The 22,143-nt window shown below is 36.2% G+C and overlaps 1 protein-coding gene across 1 annotated transcript; it reads right to left on the bottom strand.

Moving 5' to 3' along the window:
- Positions 1-470: 470 nt before the first annotated feature.
- On the bottom strand, positions 471-1,019 carry LOC141391275 (uncharacterized). The gene is made up of 2 exons (XM_073964189.1): positions 924-1,019; positions 471-848 (listed from the first exon to the last, which is right to left on the bottom strand). The coding sequence occupies exons 1-2, from the start codon at positions 931-933 to the stop codon at positions 562-564; spliced, it is 297 nt and encodes a 98-aa protein (XP_073820290.1). The 5' UTR covers positions 934-1,019; the 3' UTR covers positions 471-561.
- Between the last annotated feature and the right edge of the window lie 21,124 nt (positions 1,020-22,143).

Raw genomic sequence — 22,143 nt, 5'->3', positions numbered from 1 at the left:
GCGTACGTCCCTGGATACTACCCGGAAGCCTGGGTACTTGCGCAAGCAGACAAGGCAGTGCTTGGTGTGTTTTGAGAGAAAAATTCTTCGAAAGATCTATGGACCAATCTGCGTTTACGGTGAATATCGACGTCGCATAAACCACGAGGTGTATCTGCTATACAACGACTCGTATTAGCAGACAAGGCAGTGCTTGGTGTGTTTGAGAGAAAAATTCTTCGAAAGATCTATGGACCAATCTGCGTTTACGGTGAATATCGACGTCGCATAAACCACGAGGTGTATCTGCTATACAACGACATCAGTATAGATAAACGTATCGAGATGCAACGATTGCGTTGGCTAGGCCACATCATAAGAATGAGCGATGATGAACCCGCTAAAAAGGCGTATAAGTACGTGCCACATGGTGGTATATGTAGAACTGGCAGGTCAAGGCTTCGATGGATCAAATTTATTACAAATGCCAATTACATTCACATCATATTCACTTTTATATTTCTTTAATTTTTTCATTTACTCAGTGAAAACACAAAATACCAATTCATTTAATTTTACAATTTACTTAGTATAAGGTTCAACCCACTTCCATTCTTCCCAAGGAACACATTTTTGTGGTTTTTCCATGAAGGCCTCATTGGGTGGACATTGAATGTATTGGGCCTTCTCTTGACCTTCGGGGCATACCCAATAGTGAGTGGGATCTGAGATATCACGGAACATGCGGCTGTGGTCGTTTACAATTTTGCAATTTGGTTCAGCATAAATATCCTGTGGTTCAAAGCTAGCCAAATGTACATTGGCAGCAGAGGCTAAAGCCACCAGGGCAAAAACAACAACTACGGCAACTGTGAAATTTAAAACAGAAAACGTATTTTAATTATTTTCTATAACAATAAATAAAATGTTATCTAATGTTTTACCTTTATGCATTTTATTTGCTTTCAATCTGTTGGTGATTGTTAACTTCTTGGCAGAACTGTGTCATATTTATATTGAAGAAATTTATCGTGTTTGTACTATCGTCTGTTTCTTATCACAATTTGAAATGGATCATATTTGTAAATTGATATAATTAACAATGTTTTTATTTTGCTTCTTTTTTCTAAATAAAGAACAAGAGCTTGTGTTTTTTATTAATGTGTTCTATTTTTTGTGTTCAACTAATTGATACATTTTTTGTGTTCTTTCATCTGAGGAAAAAAACACGAATATCGTATATGGACCCCTTGCAACCGCACCCTATTTGTAGTAAATGGTAAGTTTTTTATTTTTTTTACTATGATTTGATATTCATGTTGACACCAACTTTCGCTTTCACATTAATATCTAATTTTGAATATGCCATTGCATCCAGGGAGAATTTCAATGAAATAAAAATAATACACACCATTATGAAATATTCAGAATTGTTATGGTATAATTCATTTCCTTTCGGCTATGAAAGTAACAGCAACATCTATACTTAATCTTAGAACGAATAGAATACAATAATTGTGGGATGTACAGTGTGGCCAAAATGGGATTTTTGTGTGTCAAAAATCTGTATTTTCTAAAACGGATAACGAGAGAGTTATGAAATTTGGAGGAGATGTTTGTCAGACGGAGGACTTTCACCCCATATAGTTACATGATATTCGGTCAACGTCTTCTATAGAATTTTATTGAATAAAAAATGTTATTATTTTTTTTTTAAATTTTTTAAGTTTAGATGCCTGGCATATTATACCCGCTATCTTAATAAACCTTTGCCGTTATATGGGAGATATTCCAAAACGTCGACCTATGCCCACTATTTTTAGTAAAGACAACTAGCAACCTTTAATGCAAAATTATAGCTAATTTGGTCAGAAAATGTAGCTAAGATCGCCAAAATACCTAAAATCGGGCGGTATTGTTATACGTAGGCTGTTCCAAATTGTGGGTCTATGTCCACAATTTTTCGTGGGCAAGTTGTTTGACCATTAGCAACCCTAAATGGCAAATTGTAGCTAATTAGGTCTGAAAATTGTGCTATAAGCTACAAAATCGGGCGGTTTAATTATATGCGAGGGGGGGGGGGGGGGGGGGGGGGGCTAGGTTCCCAATTTTTATTTGTTGACCACTAGGTATCCTAAATGCAAAATTATAGGAAATTGTGTCCAAACAAGTAAAAAAGTGTCAGTCGGATATACCCGCAGCCAATGTGAAGTGAAACTTTCATCTACGGACAGATGGAATGCATTTAAGGTCTCTTCTGCATTTTGTGGCCATTTTTGGACATTTGAACTTGCCGACAATATTGAGGATTAGGAATTAACTGCACTAAGACACAAATATTGAACTTTTGTGGGGGAGGTACCCTTAGGGTGGACCGATATGGACCATTTTAGAAGTTAAACTCAATTTTGACAAAATATTAGGAGATCCAAAGTTTGGACCTAATTGGTTGCCCCATTCAAGTGATATCGTCCTAGCATTTTAGTGACATTTTTTAAATATTGGGGAGAAGTACCGAAAGTTGTGGACCGGTATTGCCCCATGAAACTAAGTTCGGATATAATATGATGAAGACCAAGTGTTGGACCAAATCGGTTGAACAGTTCGAGAGTTATCGTTCTCTCCGACCGCCACATATGGTGACACTTTTCGGGCTATTTTCCCAAGAAATATGGACTCGCACCATCTAATGGAGGTAGCGAATGCAAATCGCTTCAACACAAATCAAAGTGATTTGAGAGCAGGTCTTAAAGTGAACTTATCCGAAATTTTATGTGAGAGACAAATATAGTCCATGTTCGAACCTGATCTGTATTTGGTAGATATATTAGGTATGGATTACATCGGTCACTCCCGTCAAAAGTTATCGTGCGCACAATTTTTCCGAGCCTTTTTCAACGTTTGTGGGGGAGGTACCTGTAGGAGTGGACCGATATGGCTTATCTTCGAATTTAAACAATGTTTGGACAAAATATTACGAAGCCCAAATTTTGGACCGAATCTGCAGATCCGTTCGAGAGTTATCTTGCGCTCCATCCACTACACACGGTGTCATATGGGCTCTATGCAACTTTTAGGCTATTTTCTCAGGAAGTATGGACTTGCCCCTGATGAAACTTGTACCGTCGTATGGGGGCAGTGAATACAAGTTGTTGCAACAAAAATCAAAGCGATTCGAAAGCAGGTCCTAAACTGAACTTTTCCGAAATTTTGTGTGGGAGGTACTCGAAGGCGTGGACCGATTGAGTCCATATTGGAACGTCATCTAAGTTTGGTAGAAATATCACGATGTGTAAGTAGGGACCATGTCGGTTATTCCCTTCAAGAGTTATCGTGCGCACAAATTTTCCGAACATGTTCGAACTTTTGTGGGGGTGGTACCCGAAGGAGTGGACCAATATAACCCATCTTCGAACTTAAACTAAGTTTGGACAAAATATTGCGATAGCCAACTTTTGGACCAAATCGGTTCATCCGTTAGAGAGTTATCGTGCGCACCAGCCTGCCAGCCAGACAGACATACAGACGGACGGACATTGCTCAATCGACTGCAAATTGTCTGAAACACATTTCGTCCAAACATTCTTGGGGTCTGAAACCATTATTTCGATGAGGCACATTTTGCCCGTATGAAAGTGTATATACCCTCGTTATCGTAAATGCTGAGGGTATCAAAAGTAAGTAAAAACTTGAAAATACCAAAAATTAGGCGGTACCGTCTATATGAAAACGTGGACCTATGTATATTGAAAATTTTTGGTATGGAGATATATTATTTGTAGAAAGCGTTATATTTAAATTTTTGGTAACGTTATAGGCGGTCTGTAACCCGGCGTCGCAAGTGGTCGCAGTTAATTTATTGAGAATTTGAGAGTTCGTGAACTGCTCTAAATTGTGGGTACCATTAGAACTGCGGGACACCGCAAGTCTTTTTAGCTATCCAAAAATGACTAATTATAAATATACACTTAAAAACGTTCCAAAGCAAATCAGGTAACTCTATAAAAAAGTAACGCAAATACAATTAGTTCTAAACACATTTTAATAAGCTAGGCTTCATACTATCGGATATCAAAAAGAACCATTAAAAATTCCAATAACTCGTGATAATATCGAATTTCGACGAATTTCCTTGCGATTTTGAGTGTTTGCTTTAACGAAAATAAGGTCATGTTATAAGTACCGTTACTTCAAATATAACGGTACAATCAACGAAATTTTTGCTTTTCTCTCTTATCTAGCATGTTTTCTATTCCTTTATGTACAATTTTTGGGAACTTTCGATTTTTTTTATTTTTGTCATAAAGTATTGAATTTGGCCACACTGTGGGATGCTACTTTATTTTACATAAAATTCCAATAAACCTAAACAATTCCAGCAGAAATTCGGGAGTTAAATGAGCCGACTAACACAGTATAAATTTTTGTAAACAAGCTACTTAGAAAAGTTGAATGTGCTGAAATTAAAAATAAATGCACATCAACTGTTCTAAAAATAGAACTAATGTTATTTTACCTTTTTTTCAACTTCTAGTGGCAATGGAATAACCAGTTATTCAGTGCGACATGTCCTATAATTAAGACTACCAAAAAGTACTACTTATAAGAACCCATTATTTGGTAATTGGATTTTGTGTAGGGAGGTCACGAATGTTACTGGCAGATTCAATTTTATTTAAGATGTTATAGCCACGTGCAAATTTTACAAAATCGAAAAATTTTTATTGGCTTATTTTAAAGTACAGCTAGAATAGAATACGTTGCAAACAATTTTGATCGGATAAAAATTGCCTGAGATATGAGCGTTAGAAAGGAAAAATTAATTGTGATTTGTATGTAACATCGAAGTGTTAAACGAGTGTTCTCGAAAGGGCATTTGTGAAAGCGGAGACCGAAAACGGACAATTCGATCTTCATATGTTTATTTTAGTTTTTGTTGTTTTTTCGACCTTTTTGATTTCCCTTAAGCGGGAAACTTTTTTTCATGGTTTTACGCCGAAAAGCTCTCATTTTTTAGTTAAAATCGAAAATATGTCTTTGACAGTTCTCCATATTTGAAAAATGGGTACTTTTCAATTCCGTTTCGCTTAAGAACAAGATAATTAAGTTCTTAATTATCCCACAAAAACATATGCTGATCGATTTATTCGTTTTCGATGTACAGTGGGCACACACCGCAAACTGTTTTAATAACAAGTAAGAACGGCGTTAAGTTCGGCCGGGCCGAACTTGTTATACCCTCCACCACAAGTTGTATTGAAGTAAAACGGAATAATTAGTTTCCTTTCGTGTATGAAGAAGACTTAATACTAAATTTCAGCAATTTCGGTAAAACAATGTGAGACACCATTCTATGGGGGCTATTTCAAAACGTCGATCTATACCGACAAATTTTCTGACGGAAAGTTTTTAGGCTCAAAGAAGACTAAATACCAAATTTCCTATATTTCGGTAAGAGAATGTGGCTAAAACTTAAAAAATACCGAAAATCAAGAAGTACGCTTCTATGGGGATATAGGAAGACGTGGACCTATACTGATAATATTCTTCTGGAATATTTTATAACTCTTGGAAGACGAAATAACGAATTTCAGCCATTTCGGTTGGATATTGACGTCACAATCTTCAGTATTACGAAAATCGGGAGGTACCGTTCTATGGGGGCTATATCGAAACGTGGACCTGTACAGACATATTTCTGGCGAACAGTTTTATATCACATTGTAGACTAAATACCAAATTTCTGTCATTTTGGTGGAATATTGAAGACACTACCTTCAAAATACGAAAAATCGGGAGGTACCTTTCCATGGGGGCTATATGAAGGCGTGGACCTATACCGACAAATTTGAAGGGGAAGTTTGAGTACCTCCAACGAAGTCTAAATACCAAATTTCAGCAATTTCGGTGGAATATTGAGGCCACAACGTTCAAAATACCGAAAATCGGGAGGTACCGTTCTATGGGGGCTATATGACGGCATGGACCGATACCGACAAAGTTCTGGGGGAAAGTTTTATACCAGCAACGTAGACTGAGTACCAAATTTCAGCCATTTCGGTGTGATAATGAAGCTAAAACCTTCAAAATAACGAAAATCGGGAGGTACCGTTCGATGGGGGCTATATGCAGGTGTGGACCGATACCGACAAAATTCTGGGGGAAAGTTTTGTACCACTAAAGAAGACAACGTACCAAATTTCAGCCATTTTGGTAGGATAATGAAGCTAAAACCTTAAAAATACCGAAAATCGGTAGGTACCGTTTTATGGGGGCTATATCAAAACGTGGACCGATATATTCCATTTTCAATACCAACCATCCTGCAAGTAATAAAAGTTTCTGTACCAAATTTTGACTCTCTATCTTTAAAATTGCGAGCTGTATCTTGATTTCAACAGACGGACGGACAGACGGACATGGTCAAATCGACATAGAATTTTATGCTGATCAATAAGATATATACTTGATAGGGTCTCAGACGAATATTTCGATGTGTTACAAACGGAATGACAAATTTAATTATTTATACCCTCCACCATATGAAGGGGTGGAGGCAGGGACGTAGCCAGGATTTCATTTCGGGGGGGGGCCCACCAGACCAAAATTTTTAAAGTTAATGTTAGCGAAAATTTACTACTTATTTTACTGATGAAATAATTTTCATTACTATTTTTTTATTAAAATGGCGTAAGAATTCTTGGCCAATTTCCCCTTGTTTTAGGCTTCAATTTTCCACTGCAGAGTACTCGTATGGTCAATTTTTCAATTTCGGAAGTTCAGCTGTCCAATCGTTTTTATTGTCATAAAGAAACCAACTATCGTTATTTCCCTAAAGATATTTTGGTGTCCAATCGTAGATCTTATCACAAAAAATTTCTTAAGGCCGATAGTGGTTTTCTTGATAAAAAAAATATTCTGAGCAATAGTGATTCTATCAATCATGAAATTCTAGCACCTAATCGCGGGTATGTAAATGACGAATTCTATTGCCCAATGGTGCATGTAAATAGACTATTTTGGCGTCCAATCGTCGGACTTCTCTTATAGAAATTCTGGTTTTCGTTCGTGGATCTTCTCATAAATTCATCAGGAACTAGGAAAACTCTGGCAACCAGTCTTGAATTCTTTTTAAATGAAATTCTGGCGTCCAATCCAAGATCAATACATGCATACATTCTTTTAGCAAAAATCCATGAACAAAATGTTTCCCAAACTAAATTTTTTATACTCTCAGCCTTTAGTCAAAATAAACCTCATCGAAATAATGGTTTTAGGGCCAAAGTGTGTTTGGAAGAAATCTGTTTCAGAAAACTTGAAGTCGACTTAGCTGTGTTCGTCCGTCTTGGAGGAGGACACGATGATTCTCGAACAGATCGGTCCAAAATTTGGCTTTCGTTTTATTTTGTCCAAATTTTGATCATCTTCGAAGATGGACCATATAAATCCATTCTTTCGGTAACCTTCCACAGAGTATTTCAAAAATGTTCAGAGATGTGCAGTTTAAGACCTCCCTCGACAATAAATAAGTGGATAAGTGTAAGCTGAAGACCTAACTAGTCATGGCTTCACTTCCTTTTTGCTAATAATTTAGTTATAAGTAAAAATATGATATAAATAAATTAATAAATAAAAAGACCTCTCTGGAAACGCTTTCCTTTTTTGCAACAACTGTTCTCGGGGCCACTGTTACTACAGTACAAGTTTTTCAGGGGCATGTCCATACTTTCAGAGAAAATGGCCCGAAAGCTGTAAAGAACACCTACGGCCGTCATGTGTAGTGACTGGTGCGCACGACAACTTTCGAACCTTATACTGCGGTACATCCTTCAAAAACCATCAAAATAGTTGTTAAATGCAGTTTAAGGTCTGTTCGAGGATCCTTAGAAATGTTTACTGAAGGTATTCCTTGTGTTTAGAACGGTATTGTGTTTTTCGTGGGCAAGTCCATATTTCCTGAAAAAAAAACTGAAAAATATTCTGTGACGAACTGAAATGACTGGTGAGAGCAAAATCTTTTAAAAGGAATGACTTCCAAAATAAGATCTAGTTCCAAAATGAACTATGTCGGTCCGATCCATTTCTTTAGGTACCTTATCCGCAACACTTGTGATCAATGATATAATCCACATTTTGTCGCTAAGTTCATACGTCCGAAAATGGCTACACAATTCTGAAAATCTCCTAATACATAGCTTTAGGTTAAAGGATTTTGGTTGTGTGGCCCCTATTCGATCTGTCCATAGATGAAAATTTCAGTTCACACAGACTCAGGGTATATTCCTGTCCGCAAGGCCGACTGATTCTTGTTGAGATTTTGACGAAGAAGAGAATCTGTTTCAGTATTTTTTTTTTTTTTTTGATTTCGTTCGTCGTCACAAAGTCCTTTGTCAAAGCAGGAAAAAGGAACATTTCTACAAATGTGCATCCATAATTCCCAAAATACAATTCAAAGAGTAACACTATGCAACACTGAAAATACAAACAACTTCTAGTATGAATTTTTTGAAAATACATGTTTAGACTACAAAAACCCTAGTATGGTTTTGTCCTGTCAGATCCAGTTCGGATTTTAAGGCGTCATCTAAATCGGGCTAAATCTACACGTTTTTGCATTTATCCGGCCTTTATCTCAGAAACGAATAGGAATTTGGCCTTGGAGTCTTTAGCAATACTGTAGCTCTGTACTAGTAGAACTTATCTTCTGAAAAACTCACATAAGAAAAACTCCTTCTACGGCATCAAAATCTATAAAATATAGAAAATTTTACATAACTGCTGACATTTTGGTCAGTGTGGGCTAAACAATTGGGAGTTGAACCACGTAACCTTTTGCAAAAACCTTCCAAATAAAGCTCTCAACAACTCTTCAGAACATTCTGAAACTCTAAAATGCTTACTTCATGTTGTTTCAGCAGTATTTTGCATCACATCTTTTACAACACGTATTTCAAACAGAGTTCACACCAACAGTTTATTCTCGCATTTCAGATTTCACTACATTATTGATATTTTTATTAAATCGTCGTTGAAAAATGTACTGAAAACAACAGCATAGAGGCATTTTACAACAATGACATATTATGAAGAGTTGTGTATTACATTCCAGGGAATATTTTTCCAAAAGAAAATATTCAGAAAAATTAACGGTTGTGGAGATACGGTGCGAAATGTATAAAAATTGTGGAATTTTTGCATATATTTGGAAATTTGAGGCAATAAATGCAGTTTTTCGAGTTCATTATTTCCCCAAATATTTTATTCTTGTCCTTATCTACAAATTTGCTTCAGAGGTCAGAAGAAGATTCGCATTGGTTTCAGAGTTATAACGCCGAATTTCTTTAAAAACTCAATATTTAACCATGTTTAGATGGGGCCATAAAATCCGAGCTGGATATCGCACAACAAAACCACTAAGGTTTCAAGTCGTTTGGGTCTGTACTTTCAAAAGATCACATTAAAAATGTGGCACAGTGTAATCGACAGAAAAAAATCCCTGAAGTTGAAATTTAATGTAATTTCGAAATATTGGAAATAATATGCAATAAATAAAATATAAATATTGACCTCAAGCTCATTAATCTTGGTTTTATTAACATTCGAAAGGTAGAACAAAACATAAAAGTACGACAGAAAAATCCTTTTTTGAACAATAGACATTTACTAATTTGTAACAAGAGACCAGTTTCTAATAATCTCAACGAACGAGACTGCGGTGGAATAGAAGTTTTATCAAAAAAATGGTTGGTATAGTTCTTTTTTTTTTTGCAAATTTGAAACATAATAAAGAATAAGGACCACAAGAATGTTTTTTCTAGATATTGTTTACAAGCCAGTAAACATCTTGTTCTGAACTCAACAACACTTAGAGTCAGCCTAAAATTACTATTAAACGCTTAAACAGCACCTTAAAACTTACCAACAACTATTGCTCAAAAAACCTAACTTCTTCATTATTTCATACTTTCAATAAGTAAACCAATGTAGTTGACCCAAATACTTTACATATTTCTTTAAAAATCTAAAACATTTTAAAATTTTACTCAAATATTAAAAAAATGTGCAACATAAGCTAATATCCTATGGGAACGAAAATCATTTCGGGGGGGACCCGGGCCCCCCGGGCCCCCCCCCCTGACTACGTCGGTGGGTGGAGGGTATAAAAAATAGCAACAAAATATAACATAGAAAGTTTTTGTCAGATTTACCTTTTTCCCGAGTATATTCTGGAAGGAACTTTTCCTGGTGCGAAAATCTTTACGCCTTCAAAATATGTGAAAATGAAGGGCAATACAAATAAAAACTGCATGCCGTCAAAATTATAAGCAATTTATGACCAGGTTTTAAAAAGGATGTAAGCCAAAATTTTACAGTGCTTCTAGAGCATTAACGATGACCCCCAGTTGAAAAGCCATTTTTCATGAAACTTACGAAACTACGAAACTTTTTTGGTAGATTTTTCTTCATTTGAAAGAGTATAACTTAATATGCTTTCCGAATTTTTTGTTGAAAAGTATTTGGGTTATGTGGTGCCAACTCTAGCTCGAAAACTAATAAATCGTTTGTCATATATTTTGTGGGCTTATCTAGGACTTACAAATCTGGTCCCATATAGATCCATTTTGTAACAAGTTTTAAATTTTACTGAAATGGTGGACAGGAAAAGTCAACATTTAAATTTTTGGTTTAAAAAACTGACGTTTTTGATCACAAAGCGGACAAAAAAAAATTGAAAAATAAAGTCGATCGACGATTTTCTAGATTTTTATGTCCTTACTAGATTTTTATGGAATCATCTTATAATAAATAATAATAAAGATTTTATCTAATCTTATGTAAAAGCTCTTCAAAATATGATACAGGAATATCAGGTTGTAAAGAAATCATAATCATAATAACCATCCGTATTTCATACAAAGGTAATAACTTAAACGAAATGTACCGAAATACAGAAACATACGGATTTTTTGAGAAAGGAACGGGTAAAACTCTTAAAGGACAATGAAAACGTGACAATATCGATTTTTTAGAACCTACCTAACTAGGCACATTTTTGTAGATAATCCCTTGTTGTTTTTCTTTTTCATTTCAAGAACAAAACGGACATGGAAGGAACTGAGCTATAAGGTCAAAATATTCTACAAACAGTTTCCTCATTCTATTTAACTGAAAACATGTCATCTCAAAATGATGAAACAATATCGTCAAAAATGCTATAAATCAGTTTCTCAGGCGTTAAAAAAATCATTACGTCATAACTCAGAAATATCAGCTATGGGATCCTTTGGGTTACTTAATATACTCAATAATGGCTTTCATTCTCAAAGCGAATTTTTCACCCCTAGACCTTGACTTCCATTTGGTGTCACAGTGTAATTAGTAGAATATCCGAAGAGACCATAATGCCTTTTGACGGAGCCCAACAGGTCCTTTAATAGAAGACAAGGATGATTTCTCACAAAAGACAAGATGAAAAAACCAGTAGACTTTTGTAAGAAGACCACTATGTCTTCTAACAGAAGATTTGTATATAAGACGCAAAATGTTTAATTATAACTCGATTGTTATAGATCTCTACTTTTGCTTGCAAAAAATTAAAGGATCAATTGGACCAAAAAATATTTTCCACATGAATTTTGTAATCAAAATAGAGATGAAAAAGTCTAGACTTAAAGGATAGTAAATATCCTGTGAATCGTCCTGTAACTACCGTTCACTTATATTTTTCTTATAGATTTCTTTTCAAATAAATAATGTTTTTTGAAAAAAATTGGTGTGCTGAATTTAGTGTTATCTTTCTATAATGTAGAAAAAAATGCCCGGAGTCGAGTTATTTTTTCGACTCAGACTCCGACTCCAGCAAAATTGCTCGACTCCGACTCGTAGACTCCGACTCATACTCCGAAACCCTGGTTCACACAATACCAAATGGTACCAAATTTATGTTAGTACTTTTCGTACACTTCCGTTTGGAATTTCTAAAACCTTTTCGTACATCTATCCTACATTCCATCCAATTTCAAATTTTAGATTTCTAGCTCTACCGATTCGCCATATACAAATGGTACCATTTAATACCTTTTTTTTAACCCTAAAAATTTCAAGTTTCTAGCTTTAGCCGTTTCGTATGGGTGTTGATTATTAATCGGTCAGCTACACAAATGGTCCAATTTTTAAGACTTTTCGTCCCTTCTAATTCGAATTTCCAAAAATTCAGCCTTATCGACCAATTTCGGGCCAAGCGTGGCCATCTCCCCTTTCAGGATTCTAGCTTCAGCCGTTTCGTCTGGGCGTTGATTATTAGTCGGTCAGTCACAGAAATGTTATCATTTTTAGTACATTTTAGTACTATCGTAGCCTTCTAGTTTGAATTTGCAAAAACCCAGTCTTATAGACCACCTTCGCCCCACCAGTAACCTTCACCCAAAATTTCAAGATTCTAGCTGCTGCCGTTTCGTCTGGGCATTGTAGATCTGTCAGTCATCATCACTCAACTCTTTAATATACATATATGGATAGATGTCATTATAAGCGATATTTATTTGTTCGGGCTATAAATATCACAAATTTGGGACTTTTGGATTTCATCGTTACAGACGATATGACGTTATAAACGATGACGTTATAAGCGATTTCGACTGTATATTACTGCAGAACCCGAATTTCATGTACCAAAAATGTATTTACTCAGAAGATGTTAGAAGCAAACAAAGTGTTTTGGAAAGATTTCAAACTTATAAATACCTATAAGATATTTAGGGGGTTTCAAAATTATGGTCGTATGAACCGACAGAAGTGTTGATTAAGATTAAAGTTCAAAAATTTTGCGGAAAAGGTACTTAAAGGAATGGGCCGACATAGACCATGGGGGTGCCATAGGGGGTTTTTACACCTTTCGGGCTGTTTTCTCAAGAAGTATGGACTTGCCCCTGAAACAACTTTTACCATCGTAATTGAGGAAGCGAATGTAAGTTGCTTCAACAAAAATCAAAGTGATTCAATAGCAGGTCTTAAAGTGAACTTATCCAAAATTTTGTGTGGGACGTACGGGATGGAGTGGACAAATATAGTCCATATTCGAACCTGATCTATATCTGGTAGATATTATGAGAATGTGTAAAGTATGGACCAAATAGGTCACTCCCATCAAGAGTTATGGACTTGCCCAAGTATGGACTTGCCCCTGAGGAAACTTGTACCTTCGCATAGAGGACAGTGAATACAAGATGTTACAACAAAAACCAAGGCGATTCGAGAGCAGGTCCTAAACTGAACTTTTCCGAAATTTTGTGTGGGAGGTACTCGAAGGAGTTTACCGATTGAGTCCATATTGGAACCACACCTAAGTCTGGTAGAAATTTCATAATGTGCAAAGTATGGACCAAATCGGTTACTCCCTTCAAGAATTATCGTACGCACAAATTTTCCGAACATTTTCAAACTTTTGTGGGGGAGGTACCGGAAGGAGTGGACCGATATAATCCATCTTTGAACTTGAACTAAGTTTGGAAAAAATATTACAAAAGCCAAATGTTGGACCGAATCGGCAGATCCGTTCGAGAGTTACCTTGCGCTCCAACCACTACACACGGTGTCATAGGGTTTTTTTTGTAACTTAAATCGAATCTGGACAAAATATTTCGATACCCAAAATTTGAACCGAATCGATTGATCCGTTCGAGAGTTATCCTGCGCACCAGCCAGCCAGACAGACAGACGGACAGACATACGGACGGACATTGCTAGATCTACTCAAAATTGTCTGAAACGGATATCGTACCAATATACTTGGGGTCTAAAACCATTATTTCGATGAGGCACATTTTTGGTCGTATCAAAGTGTAAATACCCTCTTTAGCCTAAAGGCTGAGGGTATAATCATTTGTTTATTACAACGTGCATTTGTTTTGATAATCTCCAATAGCGAATTGTGTGGGATGCAAAATAATGATTGCAATTCACTTTCAAAATTGCGTGGTTGAGATAACATTCCCAAAGGGCACACACTCACTTAAGGTACGTTCGGCTGCCAGACCAGACACCACTTGTAGTTAAATGTTTTTCTTTATGCCAACCTAAAACTGTATGTATATGTATGTACATCAGTATATGATTGTTTTAAAAAATATGACCTGAAATAATAATAATTTTTCGTCGGCTACCTTAAACATTGCAATGTGTTGCATAATTTCACTTTCGACACTTGTCTCACTCCGCCAAAGCAGTGGTTGGTTGGTTGCTGTCATAAATACCATCATCTAAAGTTATTGTGGCTGTCAGTTTTACCAGTTTAAGTTTCAATATTTTTTATTTGATGAATGTTTTTGTTACGGTTTTTTGTCCACATCTTTTTTTGATTTTTCTGTCTTTTTTGGTAACATCAACCGATCGATTTATGATGACCATTCATTTAATAACATTAAAATCAACATCGTGTCTTCAGTTATCAACGGAATGGCCAAATGTCGGACAGCCGGTAAGAAAAGCATTGTGGATGGTCGGTCAATGTGTACTTGAGGGAAATGTGGAATATTTAATGATTATTAAGTGGAATGGGTTCAAGTGTACAACAAACACACATGACACTATGGATGATGGGACACGCCATAGTCGCCTAGAGTACATGAAGACAGACAAAGCGCGGTGGTTACGCATGCGTACGCATACTTCATTTTTGTGCTGGTGTAAAAGGTTCAAAATGGGATTTAAGAAAAATTACATAATCATTTGATTTGATATTATACAATGTTTTCTATTAATGACATAAATGTTGCTGTGGTTGTTGTTTTTGTCGGCTACCATTAAGTAAACAGAATGATTGTTCAAAAAATAAAAAGCAGTTTATGCTCTTTTCAATTTGTTACAATATTTGTATTAAAAGTCACAATTCCCATGAATACATAAATTTTTTGATTCTCAGTGGATAAAAAACCTTCGTGGGTAATATTATCAATATATATATATATATGTAGGTGAAGGTTTTGTTGTGGTCCTCATGTGGTGGTTCGTCTGAAGATTAAAGGATATCTACCAAAATATTTTATATAGGTTCATGTTTGGGTAAAGCCCTCATAAAATTGTACTACCCGTTTTCAGGTATTTTATCTGTAGTTTTGGTCTTAATTGGCTGTTTGGCCGTGGTATCATCAGTAAAATGCCAAGACAACGGCAATTAAAGGTGACACACTCTATTATAGTTGCCACGAAAGAAGATATGCTACAATAATAAGATATCACGTCCATATCTTCTTTTGTGCATTCTACGGATGTTCTTGTTCTGTCGGTAGTCACCTTCATCGTTCCTGGAGTCTGAAAAATATGCACGGAGGTCCTGCTCCTGAAGCTAGGCAAAGCTTCTACTAACCGGCTTTGTATTGCTATTCAATTGCTGATCTTCAGAATACATTTCGTAAGTAGCATATTACTATAACTGCATTGTAAGAAGCGTTGCCGACTGTTTTTGATCGGAAATTGTCAATAAAATTAGGAAAATCATCATAAATCTTCAACATAGTCTAAAACTAGGTTTGGTTATCGCTTTATGTGATTTTTTCGCGAATAGTTGTGACAATAACACTTACTACATATGATATAAAACCCACAGCAGTAAAGCTAACATCATTTTCCAGTTTTGGGTCAAAAAATCTTCAAAATGACAATAAATCGTCAAATTCGACAACAATTGAACATTGAGAGCCTTTAGTACCATCAACCACTCCATACTATTTGATGACATCGATCAAACCGCCCTTCGGTCAATTCGAACTTGGAATAAGGCAAAACCCACCCGACTGAAGCAGGGTGTTCTTATATTCCACTCTCTCCAGACGGCATAGAACTTTTTTGTATGAGGATGATTGCAAGATCTTGTGACAGGTTAACATATTGTTACGGAATTAGGTTTGAACTTAATCCCGTGTAGACGTTGTTTTATTCCCCGATACGATTTGTACCAAATAAAACAGGATTAGTTTTGGATTACGATTCTAAAATGCTTTACTGACGTTATTTACTTATTCACGCAAGACTTTATTTCTCTTCAAAGCACAAAGCTTTACTCTATTCAGGTTACTTTTACTCTTTAGTTTACACAGACGACATAACTCGCGGAATGATTTATAACTATTCCAACTCCCAGCCGTTCCTTTCCCGTATTTATACACGGAGGAAAAAACGTCTCTCTAACATATGTCCCAAACATATTTTGCAGCAAACATATATTTGTTTGCAATCAGTCCCAAACATAACATTTGTTTGGGTCTTGCAAACCAATATATGTTTGGGTGTAAACAAACGCAAACCCAAAAGCCATAAAAAAAACACATGGGCCAGTGGGCACTTTTTGAGAGCAAGGGAGCGTAAATTTCAATGTAAGACACATTGAAATGTATACTCACTTGCTCTCAGTAAGCGCTCACTGGCTATCTCAAACATATACACACATTTATAAATGGTGGTGGTTTATTGAAAGGCATAGAAAATAAGCAAAAGCAACAACAGACACATAAAACATTCCAAAGAAATACATAACAGACTTTAATGAAAGAAAAATTGAATCAAATAATTTATAAAAAGTCACACTTTTAAAAAGAAAAAATTATATAGAAACATCGTTGAACACCTCTCCTTAGCTGTGGAATAAAACACATTTTCTTCAAAGTTCAAATCATCAGCGGGAAATCGGTATCTGGAATCAATGCAAAACAACTCAGTGGGCGCTTTCAGTATAGAGATGGGCGACCCTGCTATAAATCCATTTTCTCAAGCATTTATGTGTGTCAATCAAAAAATTTATCACGCCATAACTCAAACTTGATCTATAGTATAGCTGAGCTAGCATGTGTTCTAACACACAGGCAGATTATGAAAACGTACTCTTAGTTTTTGTGAACCATAAATAATTAAACGTTTATGTAATTTTTTATTTATATTTTTTAATAATTTGCATTGTGGACGATTTTAGACAACATTAATGTTTAAAAAATGTTGAAATACGTAATGAAACATCAAAAAAATTAAATATTAATTCTCCCTCAAATTTCCCTCTCTCTCGATTTCGCTTATTATGATCTATGGCGACAATTTCCTTTAAGACTTTTCAGTTCTGAGTAAAAATCCAAAGCTCGATTTTTGAGATCGAAGTAAATACCAAAAGATCGATTTTTGACTTTTAACTAAAAATCAAAATATCGAAAACTCGACTTATGCTTTGAAATACGTAACCCTAGTATGGCCGGCGAATTCTAATTCAACGCAATGGAAGAGTATGCAGTATAACATATTTTTTTTTCCTGGTAGGATGTTAACGGGTAGTCGTCCTAATCATCATATCGTGGATAAGATATTACAATCGGGAGTATCGAGAAAGAATCCCAACTTTACAAGAGAAAACATCTTGATCACAAAAAACCACACAGATACAGTGAACTATGCTAAAATTAACTATAGTATGAATACAGATCTCGGAGTACATTCGTCATCTATCACAACTGAAGGACGTCAGCTCCCTCTACAAACTTGGGTAGTTTTGGCTTTTCTACGTTCTGGATGGGGCAGTCGAAAAAATGTATAAAAATGTTCTAGCATTATCACAACGACTACTTCCTATTAAAATTTCAATAAGATCCGAGAAGGGGCATTAAACTGAATTAAATTGCAAACGTGTGGAACTTTTGCGTAGAATGTATCTATCCTGGAATTGGATCTTGGGAGTCATTTCTTTCGATACTTATCGTGTCTATCTGGCATTTTTGTTGACCACCGTAGGATTTCTTAGAGCTATTGGGTGATTACGAAAGGAAATATGGATGTTCCTTCGACAAAAAATAACTAAGAGAACAATTTGAACTGTTGTGTGGAAGGTATTGCAAGGATTTGTCTGATATAGTCTATCCTCGAACTTTTTTTGAGTTAGACAGAAATATTACCATGTTCAAGGATTGCACCAATCCCAGTCATAGCAGTATTTTTTTAGTTTTTGGAGCACAATTACAATTTCAAAACAATCCTCGAACATTTCTTAAGTATTGTACTTAACCGAAAATTGTGAACTTTTGTGAGGGAGGTACCCGAAGGTGTGGTCTGTTATAGGCCGCAACTTACCCCGCAAAACTTCGGATCCATTAATCATTATGTAACACATTACAAAGTAATGCAAACAAAAATACCTACTTATATTACTCCTTACTAAGTTATGAGTACGGTGACACAGAGCGTGTTTGTCCCACTATAAATCCGAGGGTTGTGTGTTCAACGCTCACCGTCGACCGGGTACTTTTTGTTAAAATAACAAAGAACAGTTGGTAGTGAACATGTATCCAAATGTAAGCGTTGGAACAAACCTTAATGTTCGTTAGCGTGGCCTAGTGTGTAGTGTGTTCGAATACAAATCAGAAGCTCGCATGATCAACTCCAGCAGAGATCGAAATAAAATAAAATAACAAGTATGTGCAAAGTATGGACCAAATAGGTTAGTCTCTTCGAGAGTTATCGCACGCATAATTTTTGCGAACAAATTTGAACGTTTGTGGGGGAGGTACGCGAGGGAGTGGGCAGATATGGCCCATCTTCGAACTTAAACTAAATTTGGACAAAATATTACAAAAGCCAAATTTTGGACGAAATCGGTTAATACGTTCGAGAGTTATCGTGAGTACCTGCCAGCCAGACAGACGGATGCACATTGCAAATTCCAAATTGTCTGAAACGGATTTCGTCCAAACATACTTGGGGTCTAAAACCATTATTTCGATGAGGCACATTTTGCCCGTATTAAGGTGTATATGGGCAATATCTTTGAAAATTTAACATAGTTGAAGCCAAGTTTTTTATAACTCGCGAATTGTGGTTGTATATTATTCAAATTAAATGCTTTTGGATAAAATGAAATGTTTTTAGACTTGGCAAACAATATTGGCCTCAAAAGTTATTTTGCGTGGAAACTGTGGCTATATTTATGTTAAAACAAGTAAAAAAGTATCAGTCGGCTTGGCCGACAGAGATATACCCTCAGCCTGTGTATATTGAAACAATTTTTCCCAAAAAAACCTATGTATATAGTGGGTTTTAAAAATTTTCGGCGTATAAACCGACAAAAATGTTGATTAGTATTAAAGAGCAAAAGTTTTGCGGAGGAGATACTTAAAGGAATGGATCGACATTGACCATTATGGAAGTGGATCTTCAGCCACTACATATGGTGCCATAGGGGGTTTTTACACCCTTCGGGCTGTTTGCTCATGAAGTGTGGACTTGCCCCTGAAAAAACGTTTACCATCGTAATTGAGGCAGTGAATACAAGTTGCTTCCACAAAAATCAAGGGGATTCGATAGCAGGTCTTAAAGTGAACTTATCCGAAATTTTGCGTGGGAGGTACCGGATGGAGTTGACAAATATAGTTCGTATTTGAACCTGATCTATATTTGGTAGATATATTAGGAGGTGTAAAGTGTGGACCAATTCGGCCACTCCCTTCAAGAATTACCGTACGAACAATTTTTCCAAACATTTTTAAACTTTTGTGGGGGAGGTACCTGAAGGAGTGGACCGAAATGGCTTATCATCGAACTTAAACTATGTTTGGACAAAATATTACTAAGGCCAAATTTTGGACCCAATCGGCAGACCCGTACATGAGTTATGTTGCGCTCCAACCATCTTACACGGTGTCATAGGGGTTTTGTGCAACTTTTAGGCTATTTTCTCAGGAAGTATAGACTTGAGCCTGATGGAAGTGGTACCGTCGTATGGGGGGGCAGTGAATACAAGTTGCTAAAACAAAAATCAGAGAGATTTGAGAACAGGTCCTAAACTGAACTTATCCGAAATTTTGTGTGGGAGGTACCCGAAGGAGTGGACCGATTGAGTCCATATTGGAACATCATCTAAGTCTGGCAGCCATTTCAGGATTTGCAAAGTATGGACCAAATCGGTTAATTCCTTCAAGAGTTATCGTACGTACAAATTTTCCGAACATTTTCGAACTTTTATGGGGAGGTACCGGAAGGGGTGGACCGATATAACCCATCTTCGAACTTAAACTAAATTTGGACAAAATATTAAGAAAGCCAAATTTTGGACCGAATCGCTTGATCCGTTTGAGAGTTATCGTGCGCTCCAGCCAGACAGACAGGCAGACGGACGGACATTGCTCAATCGACTCCAAATTGTCTGAAACACATTTCGTCCAAACATACTTGGGGTCTAAAACCATTATTTCGATGAGGCACATTTTGCCCGTATGAAAGTGTATATACCCTCGTTAGCATAAATGCTGAGGGTATAATTAGAATTTTTGCCAAAAAGTATTGAATTGTAATGTTCTTTATTGAAATTTACTGAAAAACGTATTATTAACAATCGAAAACGGTTTGCACGCACAGTGTGTCTAAATCCAATATTTTGTCCCAAAAGTCTTAAATTTTTTTTTCAAAAATTCCCAAAAATTTTACATGGAGTGATAAATAAAAATGGGTAAAAAACTTTTTAAGTTAAACGGTTTTATGTTAAACATACATTGCAATGTTTAAGATAAATGTACTAAAAACCAAAAAATAATAAAATAGATACAGTCGTGGGAATTATAAACATATGCATAGACTAGACTAAAATAAAACCGTGGGGCACGACAATTGTCTACAAATTATCGACTTAATGTGCGATAGAAGAATCGTTTAATTCGTCGTTAGGCAGTTGGCCCGCAGACGGTGAGGAAATTACTTACTATTTCTTGCTCATGGAAATTCCAATAGTTATACACTCCATGTAAATAAAAGAGATGTTTCAACTAGTTTATCGTTGGACATTCACACTGCTGCCTGGCGAGGAAGCGTTTCACTGCTCGTAGTTTGTCTTTAATCGACAAAGTACTACTCGCTCACCACTATGAAACCCCAAAACTCGCTTATAATCGAGCTTGCTAGCTTGTTTCCACATTCTAGCCCTACTTATCACACGTCCATCGTTGTCGGTTGAACAACTGCCTAATTATAGTGTAACATTACAAAACAAACATTTTAATCAACGATTGTAGACAATTGACGTGCCCCACGGTTTTATTTTAGTCTAGTCTATGCATATGTTTATAATTCCCACGACTGTATCTTTTTTATTATTTTTCGGTTTTTAGTACATTTATCTTAAACATTGCAATGTATGTTTAACATAAAACCGTTTAACTTAAAAAGTTTTTTACCCATTTTTATTTTCTAGTTTTTAGTTTTTATTTCGCATTCTGTTTAATTAATTTAGTGCTTCATTATTGCAACGTTTCTTGCAGTCCCACTCCTCCATACGTAGTTCCTGCAAAGATCTTACTCTACTAAGAGCCACGTAGGCTTGACCTTCTTCAAACAGTTTGGCACCTAAGTATACGACTGCGTGATCCACAGTGCTGCCCTGCATTTTATGTATTGTAGAAGCCCATGATAGTATTAAAGGCAACACACATCTGTGTGTATCGCTCCCGTTGTTTTGTTAACCTGGCTTCATATTCTTCAGGTGTTTCTGACGCGATCATCTGTGTGTATCGCTCACGTTGCTTTGTAAACCTGGCTTCATATTCTTCAGGCGTTTCTGACGCCGTCATTTGTGTATATCGCTGACGTTGCTTTTTTAACCTGGCCTCATATTGCTCAGGTGTTTTTGACGCTAATTGTAACCGACTATTTCTATTACCTTCACTTTCTTTAGCTCGTTTTGCTTTATACTTTTCTTTCGCTTTTTGAAGCCTTCGTTTACGTTGTGTTGCAGTTTCTTTTTTATTTGTGTTTGTATTTTTTATATTTTTTTACCATTTTGTTCCCACGAGTAATGGACATTTAAACGGTCGACCCCCCAGAGGTCCAATAAAGGGGCAAGGCTATGTACAACAAGATGCGTCTGAGTCTTGAGGGGAAAACGCTAACGACATATCATTTTTATCCACCCTAATGCCATACAGTTCTCGGCTCGTTTTATCCTTTCACCTTAACTTGGGTGGTGTACCGCTAACGACGTATCATTTTTAGCCACCCAGTCCTCAACACGATAAAAAAATCTTGACTTGGGTGGTGGACTCAGGCTGGATTAATCAGATACCTAAATTACAGATTTAATTTCTAAATTTAAATCTTAATTATACACCATTTAGTGGCTGCGCCCATCTTAAATATTGTGGTTGTATA

Source organism: Musca autumnalis, unplaced genomic scaffold (assembly GCF_047663935.1).
Source record: "Musca autumnalis isolate F117 unplaced genomic scaffold, ASM4766393v1 scaffold_1, whole genome shotgun sequence".
NCBI lineage: Eukaryota > Metazoa > Arthropoda > Insecta > Diptera > Muscidae > Musca > Musca autumnalis.
Note: the sequence above shows the minus strand (reverse complement) of the source record. Positions and strands in the feature narration are given on the sequence as shown.